The sequence below is a fragment of the Selaginella moellendorffii genome, unplaced genomic scaffold, assembly GCF_000143415.4.
Source record: "Selaginella moellendorffii unplaced genomic scaffold, v1.0 SELMOscaffold_82, whole genome shotgun sequence".
NCBI classification, from domain to species: Eukaryota; Viridiplantae; Streptophyta; class Lycopodiopsida; order Selaginellales; family Selaginellaceae; genus Selaginella; species Selaginella moellendorffii.
This window is the reverse complement of record NW_003314343.1, coordinates 725,287-740,700: the sequence shown is the minus strand read 5'-3', so window position 1 is coordinate 740,700 and position 15,414 is coordinate 725,287. Positions and strand designations below refer to the sequence as shown.

Genomic DNA, 15,414 nt, shown 5'->3' with positions numbered 1-15,414 from the left:
TTCCCTTTTTTTTGGGAGTTTCCCGGGGGTAAGGCCTTCCCCCCCCACTGGGTTTTGCCCCCCGGGGGAAAAAAGGGCTTTCTCGGCACAAAATGGTCCCCGTGGGGTTCAAACCCCCACATTCTCCCCTATAAATTTTTGGAATCCCCGGGAAGCCCCCCCCCCCCCCCCCCCCCCTGGGGGATGATCGCTTTGGGCTTTCACCCAACTGCCTGTATTAGTATTCGGACTCAAACTCGGACTCGGACTCGGTCTCGGTCTCGGTCTCGGTCTCGATCTCGGTCTCAGTCCCGGTCCCGGTCTCGGTTCCATCTCGGACTCCATCTCGGACTCCACCTCGGGTCCATCTCAGACTCCACCTCGGATCCATCTCGGACTCCATCTCGGGTCCATCTCGGACTCTATCTCGGGTCCATCTCAGACTCCATTTCGGTCCATCTCGGACTCCATCTCGAACTCCATATCGGACTCCATCTCGGAATCCATCTTGGACTCCATATCGGACTCCATATCGGACTCTATCTCGGACTCCATCTCGGACTCCATTTCGGACTCCATCTCAGACTCCATATTGGACTCCATTTGGGGTCCATCTCGGACTCCATCTCAGACTCCATATCGGACTTCACTTCGGGTCCATCTCGGATTCCATCTCGGACTCCATATCGGACTCCACTTCGGGTCCATCTCGGACTCCACCTCGGGTCTGCCTCGGACTCCATCTCAGACACTTCCACGTGTCATGTGTTGGTCCTTTCGGGTCCCTTTTTAGAGCCTCACTTATGGCTCGCTTCGTGCTCATTCCTCAAGCACTTTGTTGGGAGTTCCACTCCCGCTCTCGACCTTTCAAGTCGGAGCTTTTAGTCCAAACGTGTTACACTCGTTTGGCTTTTGCTTCGGCCACTACCACGTGGTGCCCTTCCAGCTCCACTTTGGGGCCTAGGGATTTTGTGTCTCACACTTGGGTCTAAGCCCAAGTTCCATTTTATGCTAGTTGGTGGAGTACCTATATCCTTGCGTTAAACCATTGGTATGCTGAAATAGTGCCAAACTTCATTTAACTTCATTTTGCGTGCTAGTCCTGGCATTGGGATGTTTGATACTTTAGGATTATTCCAAGTCACTCTGTGCTTCTGTCCCTTCGCTCCTTGGGCTGTATGCTTGGGAGTTGCTCCGTGGTCCAATTCCATTACTCCTGGGCTCCATGCTTAGGAGTTTGGCACCATTCTTTCATCCAGTGGCCCAAGGCCTTAAAACTAAGGTTCCGTACCACTGTCTTTTGGACACATGGCATGTGACATGTGGCATATGGAGGGTTTAGGTTCCACTTTGTGATGTTATCCTATGGTAAATCACCATAGGATAAAGGGTAAAAACCACATGCACTACATTTGGTATTAGAAAATACGTCTCAGTAAATACTATCCAATGAGATTGGGCAACTAATCTTGTTGTATACACAGAGATGAAAATGATGATCCGAGTGGGTACATGTTTTGGTGCAAAAGCTTCATATTCGTTCCTTGGGTATGGATTTAGTAACTTTAGTACCATATTATGTGAGCCTGCTCTTGGGCTTATAAGATGGACTGAGATGCTCTGTTAGCACGAGTTTGTGCTTGGGCTTGTGAGTGAGGCACATTAGCAACTCAAGGTTACACTTTGAGTTTGCAAGATTAATATTAACCTATCGGTGGTTCCATGAATTGTTCCATGTACCATGGGTGAAAGTAAACTTCCCCTAGGTTTGCTATAAGTGGTAAATAGGCTAGTTCATAGCTGTTTAATATAGCACTAATGAATCCTTCTTAAGCATGATTATGAGTGGATCAATCAAGACTATAAGGATTAGTCTATTGATTCAAATAGTGATTGCTATGCTCTCTCATAAACTTTTCTTGGATTAGACTGAAAATAGTGTGAATGCAAGCTTGAGGTTTAGTCAAAGATAAGACCAAAAAGAGAGTTATCAAGGACGACGGGTCAAACACATAAATCATCTTCTCTTTTTAGAGAGATGATTTGCAACGAGGTGTTAACTCATTGCTCGTGTTCACATTATGCAATCAAGAGTCCTTAGCTTGATACATGTTAGTTATAGTGGTTTTACAAGTGGTGAGTTATGGGATAGATAGTGGTGAAGCGCTAAACCATTTTGTTTAGGCTTGCTATTGAAGATTTGGGTTGCAATGCTTAATTTTTTTCTGGGGAACCTTGTTATTTGTAGTGCATATGATCATGGGATGAGATTTGGATATACTGTCACCATGGATCTTTGGAACCTTAGGGGATAAATAAAGATAAAATAGCCACTAAGAGCTCTCTTATCAAGCAATTGCCCCTTTTCTAGTTGGCTTAAAGGGAAAGAGATAAAGTGAGAGCAAATGGCACGAATTCGATTCCCATTTATTAGTGGCTACTTAAAAGTATAATATACCCTTGAGCAAGGTATATTCCTACCCCTAAATTTGAAATCATATGCATTGGGCATCCATGAGTATGTCCTTCCTCATGTGTGGAGTATCCACGGACGAAAGTATCCATTGTGGGACTGCAGTATGGGTGGATGACTAGTTGCCTCATATGGAATAGCTAATTTACACAATAAAAAGGATTGGTAAATTTAATGCAGAAATGGAGGTGTTAGTTCCCCTTGGCTCAGTAGAGGTTATTAGTCAATAGTCAATAAGGACATTTACATCTCTAAAGGGGGGGTGAGTGTAGTGCATGTAATTATGGGATGAAATTTGGATATACTGTCACTGTGGATTCTTGGAATTTTGGGGGATAAAGCTACTAAGGGCTCTCTCATCAAGCAATTGCCCCTTTTTTCAATTAGTTTAAGGGGAGAAAGATAAAGTGTGTTACACTATTGCTTTTTGAGTAGTTTGGTGTTGGATTAATTTTGAGTTTGGTCGGAAAGAGAGTGGCATGAGTTTGTTCGTGTTGTGAATAAAAGTTAGTGGTGTTGGATGTTATAAATTTCTATCGGTGAAGTGTGGTATTTATGTTACATTTTGTCGAATTGAGTTGGCACTTGATAGTCACATAAACCTTTGAATTAATGATATAGGTGTTGCTCGTGGTGTTGCTTAATTGATGATTAAATCATTGTGATATTTATATTATATCCATGTGATAATGAATGATGTGTTTACGAAGTTACTTGGATAAATGATGATCAACCCCAAATTGGTTGATAGTGAAGCTAGTTTACTTACAAATAGTAGCATTGTAGTAGCTTTGACTTGATTCTCGATAATAATCAATTATGCTAAGCTTATGTTGGTACTTTGTTTCCTTGAGGGTGAGGTGTTAGAAAAGGTTATAACATTCACTTGCTATAGCTTATCAGTTACTCTGTTAACACTTGGAGTAGATTGTTAGATAGAGAAAGTGTGTAGTTAAAGCATTGACATCACTAGCACTTGTGTTAGTGGAAGTGGCATTATTGTTTCAAGTGATGAGGAGTTTTTCCTTAGAGTTTGATTTTTCATGCCATTTTTTTGTTAGTGTTTGGGCTTCATATTGGATCTTGAAAGTGATTGAAGAAAAGTGTTAGTGCAATGTGGATATTCGAAGATATAGTCTTCGTGATCAAACCTTGGATGTTCATTTTGCATTTTGCGGATGTTAGTGTTAGATATTGGAAATATAAGCATGATGTTCAATACTTAAGCATACTATGGGTCATGAGAATTAATGTTAAGGTGAATCTATGTGAAGTTGTAGGTAAGAAGAAGTTGATTGAGTTTTGAAAGTTTGTATTCTGTGACTTTCCACAAATTTTCTTAGACTTTTCCAATGGCTGATCTATTCATCATTTTGCTCAAAAACCATTCTGTTTTCGTAAGTTAATACAAACTAGTGAAAGGGTTGGAGTTGACTTTAGTTAGTTTAAACCTTAGTATGTAATTTGTATGATATGGCCTGAAAGGGATGTTGACTTTTGGGGCTAAGGCAATTGAGTTGAATAAAGTCTGAAGTTAGTGTATAAAAGTGGTTGTTACGCTTTTCTAAAAAGGGTGACCCTTGTGCTTTTCTTCTGTAGCGTTGTGTTTGGTGGCAGGTTGCACATTACATTTCATTAAACTTTATGAGAGTAGTGAGCTCTCACTGATCTTAATTTGGTCTTGGTAGCCCTACACCTTGGTTGAGGATAGTGATGTCCAACTTAGTTGTTTGAGTTTGAGATGTTACCCATATTATAGCTTTGTCTATGAGGAGGTTGTGTACCAATATGAGTCTATCTCATAGTCTTCACTTTAGTTTCGACTAATTATTGATCATGCATAGCTACTCTCTTCAAGGCATGCTCAGAGCTATTGGCTAGACAAGTTGGTGAGCTTATCGCGGTTGAGTTGGATTCAAGTGGTCATTTAGTTCGTGTTTGCCCATGAACCTTTATCTTGTACTTGGGGTATTACATTCATGTTGGACAAATATATAACTCGATAACATGAGTTTAGTGTTTGGGTCTTGTGAAGGCAAATTAAAGAGTGATTGTTAGTTGCTTTACAACTAGTGATTACTTGTAGACTTTGTCAAGGACTGTTGACACTTGCTTCACTCGATGAAGATTTATTAATGATGGGTTTGCTTTACTAGATGGTGTTACAAAGGATCATATCGTTAGATTTACTTGGGTTTTCCATGTTGGCATGTCGACTCTACCTCTGTCAATATCATTTGGTTGCATTTAGTTTGTAGTGTTGAATTTCATTGAGTCTTGGATATGGTGATTCACTCCTTGATAAAGTGTTATCTGTAATTGAATTTTTCTGAAGGATTAGTCTCAGGTACTAACTAAGGTATTGTCAACTTTGGTTAGCTTGGTTGCTAGAGAGCTTTGAGTGATAATTGGTGTTGATGGCATTGAAATGATGCCTTGTCATTGACAATATTAATATTAAGTTTTATTAGTTTCGATGAAGATAATGTTGATGATTTGGTTATGGCTTTATGTTATTGGCATTCATGCATTTGTTAGTTAGCAACTATATTGGTGTTCAAACGAACTAATTGGCAAGTTTGAGTTAGTGTGCTCTAGACGAGATTATTTAGTAGGGGTTGAGTTTTGGCTTTTCTTTGAAAAGTGATTTAATTGTGGACTATGTCAGCTTTATGAGAGGAAGAGTTAGTAATCAATATTAGAATGTTTGAATCTTTATTGGATTTGAGTTGGAATATATTGATCATTGATGATTCTTCTTGTGCTTGTTGTAATGTGAGTTATATCTTGCTATAAAAGATGGATTCATGGAGGATTATTTAGTGATAATTTATTAAACATAGCTCCATTATGTTTGGCTTTTGAATTGATACATATATTCTCTTCATCAGCTTTGGTATTATGAAGTTTGGCTTATGGATGTGTTGAGGAGGATATTGTGGGTTACACTATAATTTCTACTTTAGCATTGAAGTTAGTTCATGCAAAACTCATGATCATTATTAGACAAGACTTAGCTATATGCTTCTTTGAACTTTTGGTTCTTTGAGTTTTTATACTCATTGTTCTATTTGTTTTGAGTTGTTAAGGGAAGACATATTTGGCTCATTAGCTTCAATGTTGAAGTTGGTTTTTGCATCTAGCAATTATTGGTGATGATTGATCATCATCTAATATGGTTGATTATTCTTGTCAAAAGATTTTGCTTAATTGTTGTTGATACAGAATGATTCGCTGTTCTTTGAGATGGTGGATTCCTTCTTTGATGATAATTCTACATATCTCTTTTTGATGGGATGATTAATGATTTTTCATGATGGTTAGTTATTCTCTTTGATGGCTTATGCCTTTTTACAATACCACAGTTCTTTATAGTTTGCTTTGGATTGGTCTCTTGAGTTTGAGATATCATTAGGATGTTGTTGACACTTGTTTAAGCAACTTGAGTTCCTTTCTATTATTGACCAAGATCTATTCAGATTGGGTAGTGCGATAGTTGGCATGAACTAGTGTTTGTTGATATTGCTATATTCATTCTGTTTTGTTGATTATTATTATAGTTGGTTTTGATAAATTGAATGTTATTACCTTTGGGTAATACATTTGCGAGTATCTTGCTTGCTAATCAATGATACTTTATATTTTTTTTAGTTATCTTATGCAAGTTTTTTAGCATGCTATCTGAAATCTTTGATAGTTAAGTTTTATCATTGAGTTTTCTTGATGATACACTTGCTATTGAATTTTGTTGGATGGTTAATCCTATAATCTTAACCTTAAAGATCTTGGTGGTTTCTATACTTTGATACTGGTTTATCGGATAATAACTTCTTTAGGATACTTTTGTGTTCTAATATAAGATTTAATCATTAATAATTAAGACTCTAAGATATCATTGTCTATAACTTTGATATTGTCCATCTATTGATCTTTGAGTTTGGCCCATATAGGCAGATTGGTTTCAGCACTTCATGTGCATGGTGAAATCTCTAATCATGGGGTAGCTACTGTCAACTGGTCACATCACCTACCTCTTTGTCAATGTTCTTTATTCCGTTAAAAAGGCATAATTGTGTAAACAACTCTAACTTCTTGTTTACAGTAGTCTATCTAAACCTTACCTATGGGTTTAGTTTATTTGCTCAAGAGGATTGGGGCCTCTGGCTTCTCTTTCTATGTCCTTGCGGGTAAGGGCGTATCACACTTTTGTAAATTTAGTGACACCTAAAGTAGCAAGGGTGGTTAACTCCATTGATCATTTCTTTGTCGGCGACGACTGGAAGGTGTCTAAGTTGGTAGCGCATCTGCGTTAGACAAAGAGGTTATCCTAACTTATTTAAGTTGGTGCATTTCTTACATAATGTAATCACCGTGAACTTTTTCTAGAGTTGTTTCCTTGCTGGTGGTCTAGATTGGAGTATGCATTGACGAGGATGTCAATCTTCCCTAAAGAGGCGAGAGTGTCATGAATGTGATTTTGGGTATCAAAAGTTACATATCAATTGTCCTTTCGGATATTTTTTCTTTACTACCATGATGGTAAGAGGTCGGTATTGCTAGACCCTTTATTAATCCCTTTTGTGCTAGTGGAGTTAATTAGGCATTTCAAGTGTACTTAAACCAGACGAGCATAAGGATGGAATTCTTACGTGTTATTAGCTAAGCATACTTAGCCTGGTAAGGAGTTCCTGTCTCGTTGTGTCTTGCACTGGCTAGTGACAAAAACCTTTACGTATTGAGATTAGTCTCTCAATATCGTTGGATGATAGCTTACCGTGGTTGCCAAACACCCTCGCTATCATGCTCTTTGTGTTAGTTTCATTCTGGTCCTAAATGTTATTTATGGAAAGTGTCTAAATTTGCTTATTTGGCATATCTACGGAATGTAAAGATTGTTCTAAATACAATGGTATTCGTTTCGTGTTCAAATTTGCAATCTAGAGATATTCCATGTTTAGTAAATTTTAAGCTTGTCCCAGAGACTAACTCCTAGTACTAAGGGAGGCTTGGGGTGAAATCCCAAAATGTGTGTTCCTCGGGGGGGGGGGGATAGTAGGTTGGCTAACCAATTTAAGGCATAGTCTAGCTTTTACTTGCGTGCCTATATTTGTTCTGCGTCTATCCTTATTAAACTAAACTATGCACACAAACAGAGCTAAACTATGCCTTAGGTTAGTTGGCCATGCCTAATCACCCACTATCTTTACTATACATTTGGACCGAATGGAACCAATACATGGGGAAATGATAGCAAGAGTGTCTTGACAAACACAATACACTATCACCTAACGAATATTAATGGACCAAACTCAATATTACAGAGGTTTTTATTAAGCTAGTGCAAAATAAAACAAAAGAAAACTAAAAGCCAGACTAGGTATGCTCAACAGAAAAATAAGTTCCTATTTTATATTCATCTAATTAAGTATAAATGCTAAGCCCAATTTTCTAACACTTGAACAAGAGGGACTAAAAAAGGAACCAGCAATATCAATCTCTTACTGTTGTGGCAGTATAAGAAGAATATTCAAAAGGAATAAACTTTTTATACCGGCAATAACATTCACAATAATTTATAAATGTCATATGTTGTGGTTTAAGAATGCCTCTACACTAAGGCAACAATATGAACTACTTGAATAGCTGCTAAATCAATGTCTTGAATCATAACTTGAGAAATAGAAGCTTGTATCTTGATTGGTAATGCAAATATAAATTTGATTAAGATTGGAACTTGCATTAAGCTTATGAGTTTATAGAAATTTTCCTTTATGAAAATGAGTAGAATATTTTGCTGTTATCTTGACAATATTATCTTTTAATATCTCTCATACTTTGTTTTAAATATTACAAGGTAAATTATTAATCAAAGATTTTTGCTGACCTAATTTAAGCATATCATCCAGTTGATACAATAGCCACTTCCACTAGTGAAGTAGCCTCAAATAAGTTTTATACTCATTGGCTTCCAAATATGCCAAAACTAAAATAAATCACTTCACTTGCTGAGTCTTGCTCTTCTACGGTGCTTAGCATTTGATGCTTAATGTTCTCCATTGTAATTAATATGGTTTTTGCCATTAATTATATTCGTTTTTTTTTTTAATAAGGCCTATATTCCACTGGGAAATTTGAAGTTTTGGGCTTAAAATAATCTACCACACAAAAGTTTTATTCTATTAGTAAGCATTAGTATATTGCCACATGTTACAATTCAAATTCAAATCACAAATTTAAGGATTGATGATTGAAATTCTAGAGAAGGATTTCAAACAAAAATTTCTATTTGCTACTATCTTGTTCTATTAACTTAATGTTTTATTTCCTGATTTTACCAATTGCAATCTTATTCTATTGAAATTTTGGCTTGATTTATTAGCTATAGCTGTTGAGCAAGTAAGGAGGAAATCTTGTCAATCTCCAAAAGTATGGGCTTATGAAAGGTTTAGCTCTTTCATAGGTTATACTTTGGTCCAATCTTACAGTGACAAGATGTTCAAGAGAAGGTTATGAGTTTTTAAAAAACATTTCAATGAAAGACTTTTTAAATGGTTATTTATTGAAGATACTAGGCTTCAAAGGGCTATTTTGGTAAAGACTAAGGTTGTTATTGCTTTGACAATTGTGTTGCAAAGGAATTTAAGGAGCTAAGAGGTATACCATATGTAATTGGAGCAATTGATGAGAATTATATACTAGTGATTTCTTTAAAAATCCACAATAATATTTTAACAGAAAAGGGTTTCATTCTGTTATTATACAAATTATAGTTTCTATAAGACTCTTGATTTGGGATTTTGATTTTAGATGGGCCGATAGTTGTCACAATCGGTTAGTCTATAGCTGCTTTAAGGACACCTTAGGAAATCTGTGTTAGTAGAAGACATTTATATATGTTTAGTTCATATAAGGGATCAAAAGACAGGTTAAACAGATGGCAGCAAAATTGAAACTTCATTTAATCAAACACAAGAATGGCGGTGGAAAGAGCTTTTAGCATATTAAAATCAACATAATTTTGCTTTATATTATAACTAAAGATGATTATTTGTTGCTTTTTGTTAGGTTTTAGATTCTCGTGAAACGAAATAATTCAAGACTTGACAATATCAAAGATCACATCACTGTATGTTGTATCTTACACAACATGTGTATAACTCATAGTGATAGATTTGATCTTTTTCATGGATTGATCAAGTTAAGGAGCTAATAAGATGAATTCAATTTGAGAAGGAAGCATCAGAACGCATTCAATCACTTGAAGCACAAGGTGTCAAATAAATCAATTGTACAACAATATATAAACTATATCAAATTAAAGTAGAAAATCTAAATTCTAGAGATGAATTACAACATGCATTAGATGGCTTTGATCAACTTAAAGCTAGTGGAATTTGACTGAAAACAGAAGCACAGAGAAATGTTAAACATTGTGATGCTCAAGCACAAATATTATTCCAAATTCGAGCAAAGCAACTCGTCCATGATCAATTTCTAAGAGAGATTGATTCTTTAGAAGATGAAGATTAAATTAGTTCACTAGTACAATAAAAAAAACCAAATGAAACATCTCAAAGTTTGTTCACTAAAGTATCAAAGAACACTTACATGCCACATTTATTTTCCTTCCTTGCCTCTTCTTCTCTACAACTGAATGGAGTTGGATGGCTTGGAATTAGTTAGTTTAGAGTTTGAAAATTTAGAGTTAGATGGTTTAAAGTTTTAAAGTTTGGAGTTGAAATGGTTACAATGGTTTGTGGTGGTATGAAAAGAGCATTTGATGAGGCTGTAAAGAGGCATTTAACACAAAATGAAGATGAAGAAATACAAAGGGAAAATAATACTTGATTAACTTGCTTAAGATGAAGTTGGAATAAAGGATAAAATATACCTTTTGGTGGCCTGATCCTCTTGAGATTTAACCCTAGTGTCATGTCTCTAGTAATCTCTAGTAATCTCTTGAGAATACTATCAAGAAGTACCTTCAATTGTATAATAGACATATCTCTATGGGTCCAAACCAGATCCCTTGCCAAGAACTAGGAGACAAAGGCAAGGTGCAAGAATCAGAATGGAGAATGGGAGATAGGATTACCACAAGGAGACACAAACCAATACCTAGATCCCCAAAGTCCATTCAACACTAGAGAGTTAGAGAATCTCCAATGCCTTGGCACAATGAGTGGATGCCCAACCTTAGCCATGTGCAGTCATAACTACTAGCTGCCATTGTGGACTAACTGCCTCAAAGCTTGACCTTAAACTTAATGAACCATTGACCTTAAATGATGTAAGATGGTGGTGACGTGCCTGATTCCACTCTGGTCACAGGTTGCTCTTGCTCTAGAACAAGTAGTACGGCTGGAGATCATCAATTGTCCAACTCATTAACTAAAAATTTATTTATTTTTAGTGTAGTTTAGTATAAATGATTTATTGTTTATCCTTCATTCTTCTGGAACCACTCTATGAATGAGCTCATACCAGTCTCAAATGGCGTATATGATTCAAGGAGCAAGAGCTTTGTTGGAGGTTCATAAGGTACCTCCCAGGGTGGCCGATTAAAATTAGCTACTTCTTCAACATTAGCTTCCTTGTTTGTAAGCCTTGCAATAGCTTTAATCACGCGTCTAAAAGAGATAGGCCGCCATGGTGTCCCAATGTCAAAAAGATTCACCATTCCAATGCTGTGAGTTGACAAGATACTATTGATCATCAGAGTCACTGCATCATCAATGTATATATAATTTTGTCGCCCTCTACTGAGTGGAACCAGAGCCCCATGCACAATCTGATCAACAAATGTGTAATATGGAAAATCAGGACGACCGTATCTCCCATAAACTGTACTAAACCTCCACTCCACAATTGGAAATGGTAGCTCTGGTGCCAAAGATTCCACCAGCTTTTCCCCAGACCGGCTTGATGGTATGTAGAACCGATTAGGGCTTGCAAAAAAGAAACCTTGGGTTGATGGAACACTGCATGCTGCATCAATCAATGACTTTATAGTTCTTTCATTGTCCTCTAAACTCCAGCTATGCTCCCGCTGTGTAAAATCCACCACAATGTTTGGCTTTTTACTCCTCATCACTGACATGGCCAGCTTTGGATCTGTTGCACTTCCAATAATCACTTCAATGCCCTTGTTCTCCAGAAGAAGAGTCCTCTTTGAACGCACCAAATCCAAACCGGTCACCACAAATCGGAGGTTGCGATGATTGTGTGCCGCCAATCCCAAAGCAAGTTGGCTACCAAGGAAACCACTTGCACCCACAATCAAAACCCGAAGTTCCTTCTTCTTTTTCAGCTGGAAGATTGCCCATCCAATTAGCAAAAGTACAAAGACAATGAGCAATAAAAAAGACATTCGAGCCCTAAACTAGGGTAATTTCGTCAAATTATAATTTACTCCTAATCAGGTGCTGAGATGGAAGTCATTCGTGCGTGAACCATCTTCCACATCACCTAGACTACGTCTGTCCATTTTCTGTTCTTATGTTTCAGATATGCTTAGCCTCCACCGGATGACAACATCTTAAGCGTTTCTGCTCTTGTGTGAACTTGTTTTCGGGTTGGCCATGACAGCGGTGCCTCAGCCACCGCTTCCGTGCAACGCTGGTGCTCAGGAAGGAGATCTGGCGAGTGACGAGTTGGAGCTGGAATCTTCGGAAGAAGAGGTACTCTCTTGACTCGAGAAAGTGTATGTATTGATGAGCCCAGTACAATGAAGAAGGTAGAAACACGAAAGCAAGTGGGCGACAGCAAAGGATGCTTCTTGAGGCTACGACTGCTATTCAGGTTTGCTATGCTTTCTTGTTTCTCCTCAGCTAAACATGGTATTTACAGATCAAAATTGCTTCCACAGTGGAAGAGAAATCGAAGGATACGAAGAAGTCATGCAACTCGGGAGGAGCCAGGGAAACGAAAGCTCTCACTTGGAGAAGGTTCCATGTTTAAAGTGAGTTGTTTCTTTCGGTTGTGTTATGTCAACTGTTCTTGTCATTTTCAGAACTACTGTCTGGAACTGTTGTATATTGAAAGTTTGGCAAAGGAAGTCGCCCTCTTGAAGATGGTAAGAAACCCGCAGATTTTTCTTTCCTTTATGACATCGATTGTGCTGGTGCTTTCTTTCCAAGTTTTGAAGAGGCTGGATTCGTAAATGTACAGGAAGGTCGCAAAGAAATAAAATGACCTTGTCCCCTTACCAGAGTGTCTCCTGCAATCTCTGCAGAGGGACGCTTGGCCTTTCATCAATCATCATCGCGTCTGCGACTCTGATTGCTCGCTCCAGATCGCGATAGATCCGCACGCCGCAAGAACAGTCTTGCAAGCCACCTCGTCCGGGGGAAAGGGCATACTCGCCAGCAATCCTCGGAGCAGGCATTCCTTATGGATCGGAAGTGCCTCAACAATCTTGTGGACCTCCATCTCTGGAAACATCCGGCCTAGGATACGTGACGAATATAACTTTATCCCCTTGGCAAAATTTATTTATTTTCTTTTGTTTTAGCCCTAACATTGCGCTCACATTTGGCACATTCTAGCGAGCGCGCGATGGAGCGCGCGATGGAGCTGGCCGTGAGGGGAATCGGGATCATCCCCGCCTGTCGTGCGCATCTGGCTCGGAGGCGCTCAGGCGGTGATTTCTCGTGGCTTCAGATCATGCTGGCCCTCGTCGCCATTCTTGCAGCCGCCATGCTCGCCATGGGTATCTCGATGACTGTCCAGCTCCGCAAGGAAAAGGAGAAGCCGATCAGGGTCGTCGTGGTGGGGGCAAGCGGCTTCCTCGGCTATCACCTTGCTCTGGGTTTGCAGGGAAATGAGAAGCCCAAGGTCCGTGTTGTGGGGATCGATGCCAGGCACACCGAGAGATCCAGGCTGCTTGACAAGGCTGGAGTGCACATGATCTACGGGAATGTGACTGCCAAGGATCTGGTCGCCAACGTGGTCAAGCTTGCCAGGCCCCATGCCATCGTGGATTTCTCACAGCAGGAGCATGCCTACTGCCTGCCCATCAACCAGCGCACTCTGGGCGGGACCATCGACGCAGCCACGACGAGCGACTCTGTGCGTGGTGTCTTCTTTGCCAGCCCCAACCGCTTCTACATGCCGTCGTCTCGATCGGGGGAAGAACTTGCAGCTCTCAAGGCGGGCTTGCTACATCTTCCTGTTATAGAATGGCGATTTAGTACTGTTTATGGAGAGTTCGGACGGCCTGATTTCCCGTATTTCAAGTTTGCCGAGCAGATTGTTGGCGGGCAGAAGGTCCCTCTTTGGCGGCAGAGGATCGGAAACCAGAACTACATCCACGTCGATGATGCTGTCAAAGTCATGAAACAGATGGTGTTGGGAATCGCTCATGTTCCCGGTGTTGTCACTGTGGTGGACATCGGCACTCCAGAGCCACCTCTATCGTTCAGGCAAGTGATCGAGGTCGTTTCCAGGTTGACAGGCAAGGAGGCATTGGTCGAGGAGGCGGACAACCTGAATCCGCCACCATGGGAGGTTTCTTACGTCGCTCCTACTCAGCTCTATCTGTTGGATCACTACATCAGCTTTGATACAGGGATGAGGCGTTTCCTGGAGTGGTATGAACAGCGGAAAAAGAGGTATTACTTCTAACGTTGAGTGATTTTCTGGTGCTTTGTAAACAGGCCAAGGAATGTTTTTGATAAAGGTATCCTTGACTGTTTTGTAGCAGTCACCTGCCAATGCGGCATAAGAACTTCCTGTGTCGAAAATAACATCTTGATCACACTCTTTTCCTATAGTGAACCCATTTATTGTCATGCTATTTAGGTGAACTCCCCAATGATTATTTCTAACATAATTTGTAATATTAATCCTTTGTAGCCGCTTTGTGTCAAATGCACCACCCTTAAATTGCATCGTCCCATTCAAGCGATCTGTTGTCTCGTTATAAACGCTACAGATTTCCATGCTTTTGATGTTATTTGTCTTGCTCATCTGGCTGAAAAAAGAAGATTCATGAAGCCCATGAGACAATATTCCGGCAATCCTGGTCACTTTGCCCAATGGAGTAGCATTAAGGAACAGGCCATGCGGTACTACAATTCCTGTGGTACCACCTATTGCTATATCATATGCCTCAGCCATATAGCCTATTATGCCTGCTTCACCACCTCCATAAGTCACGTTAATGTTACAATGCCCCTCGGAATAACTATAATCCCATTCACTAGCAAAGTCAGCACATTGATATTCGCTAAACCATTCAGCTACTCTTGCCTTTTGGAGCTCATTGGATTGCACCCAAGTGAACCTGTCCACAATCAAGGAAAATTGTGGAGAAGCTCTGGGGTCTCTAGACCTTGGATCCTTGATAATTAAAGTGGCTTCAGGTACATGAAAATTTCCAAAGTGCAAATGGAAGCTAGAAACTCTTGTAGAAGTGATAAGCATCCAAAATAACAAAGCTACATGAAAAATAATTAAGACTCGAAGAAGAAGAAATTTTAAAAACTTACCCAAGAGAAAGTGCCTAGAGCTCGTCCAGAGCGTCACGGCCGCCAGGGATCTAGGATTGGCGCTGCCAAGCGATGCTTCGATAGGATCACTACCAAAAACACGGTGGCCTGGAACTCCATGCTCTCGCGAACCACGGCTGCGCCGTGCTCCCACGCGGGCGAGGCCGGGCAGTGCATGGCGGCGGATTTCTTCGTCGCTGCCACACGCATGCGTTGTGAGTTGAAAGGATTTGTCTTCCAGCGGCGGTGTCTTCCTCTCCAACAAGCTCATCGAAATGCGCGGGCGGTGTAGAGCTTCAGCATTATCCATCTCTGCTGCGCCAGGAGCCGTGGTGAACGAAGCAAGAGAGCAAGAGCCGCGCCAGAGACAATGAACGAAAACAAGAGCTGTGAGAGAAGCAAGAGCGAGCTGTTCAACTAATGTGTACTAGAATGCAAGGACAATCCATGTTATTTGTATTCACGCGGGGA

General features: G+C 39.8%; 2 protein-coding genes across 2 annotated transcripts; one reads left to right on the top strand and one right to left on the bottom strand.

Annotated features, from left to right (window-relative positions):
- Positions 1 to 10,892: 10,892 nt before the first annotated feature.
- LOC112341398 (UDP-glucuronate 4-epimerase 1-like) lies at positions 10,893 to 11,917 on the bottom strand. Its single transcript, XM_024661412.1, has 2 exons — positions 11,906 to 11,917; positions 10,893 to 11,762 (listed from the first exon to the last, which is right to left on the bottom strand). The coding sequence occupies exons 1-2, from the start codon at positions 11,915 to 11,917 to the stop codon at positions 10,893 to 10,895; spliced, it is 882 nt and encodes a 293-aa protein (XP_024517180.1).
- A 1,092-nt stretch (positions 11,918 to 13,009) lies between these two features.
- On the top strand, positions 13,010 to 14,077 carry LOC9629789 (UDP-glucuronate 5'-epimerase). The gene has a single exon (XM_024661411.1). The coding sequence runs from the start codon at positions 13,010 to 13,012 to the stop codon at positions 14,075 to 14,077; it is 1,068 nt and encodes a 355-aa protein (XP_024517179.1).
- The last annotated feature ends 1,337 nt before the right edge of the window (positions 14,078 to 15,414 follow it).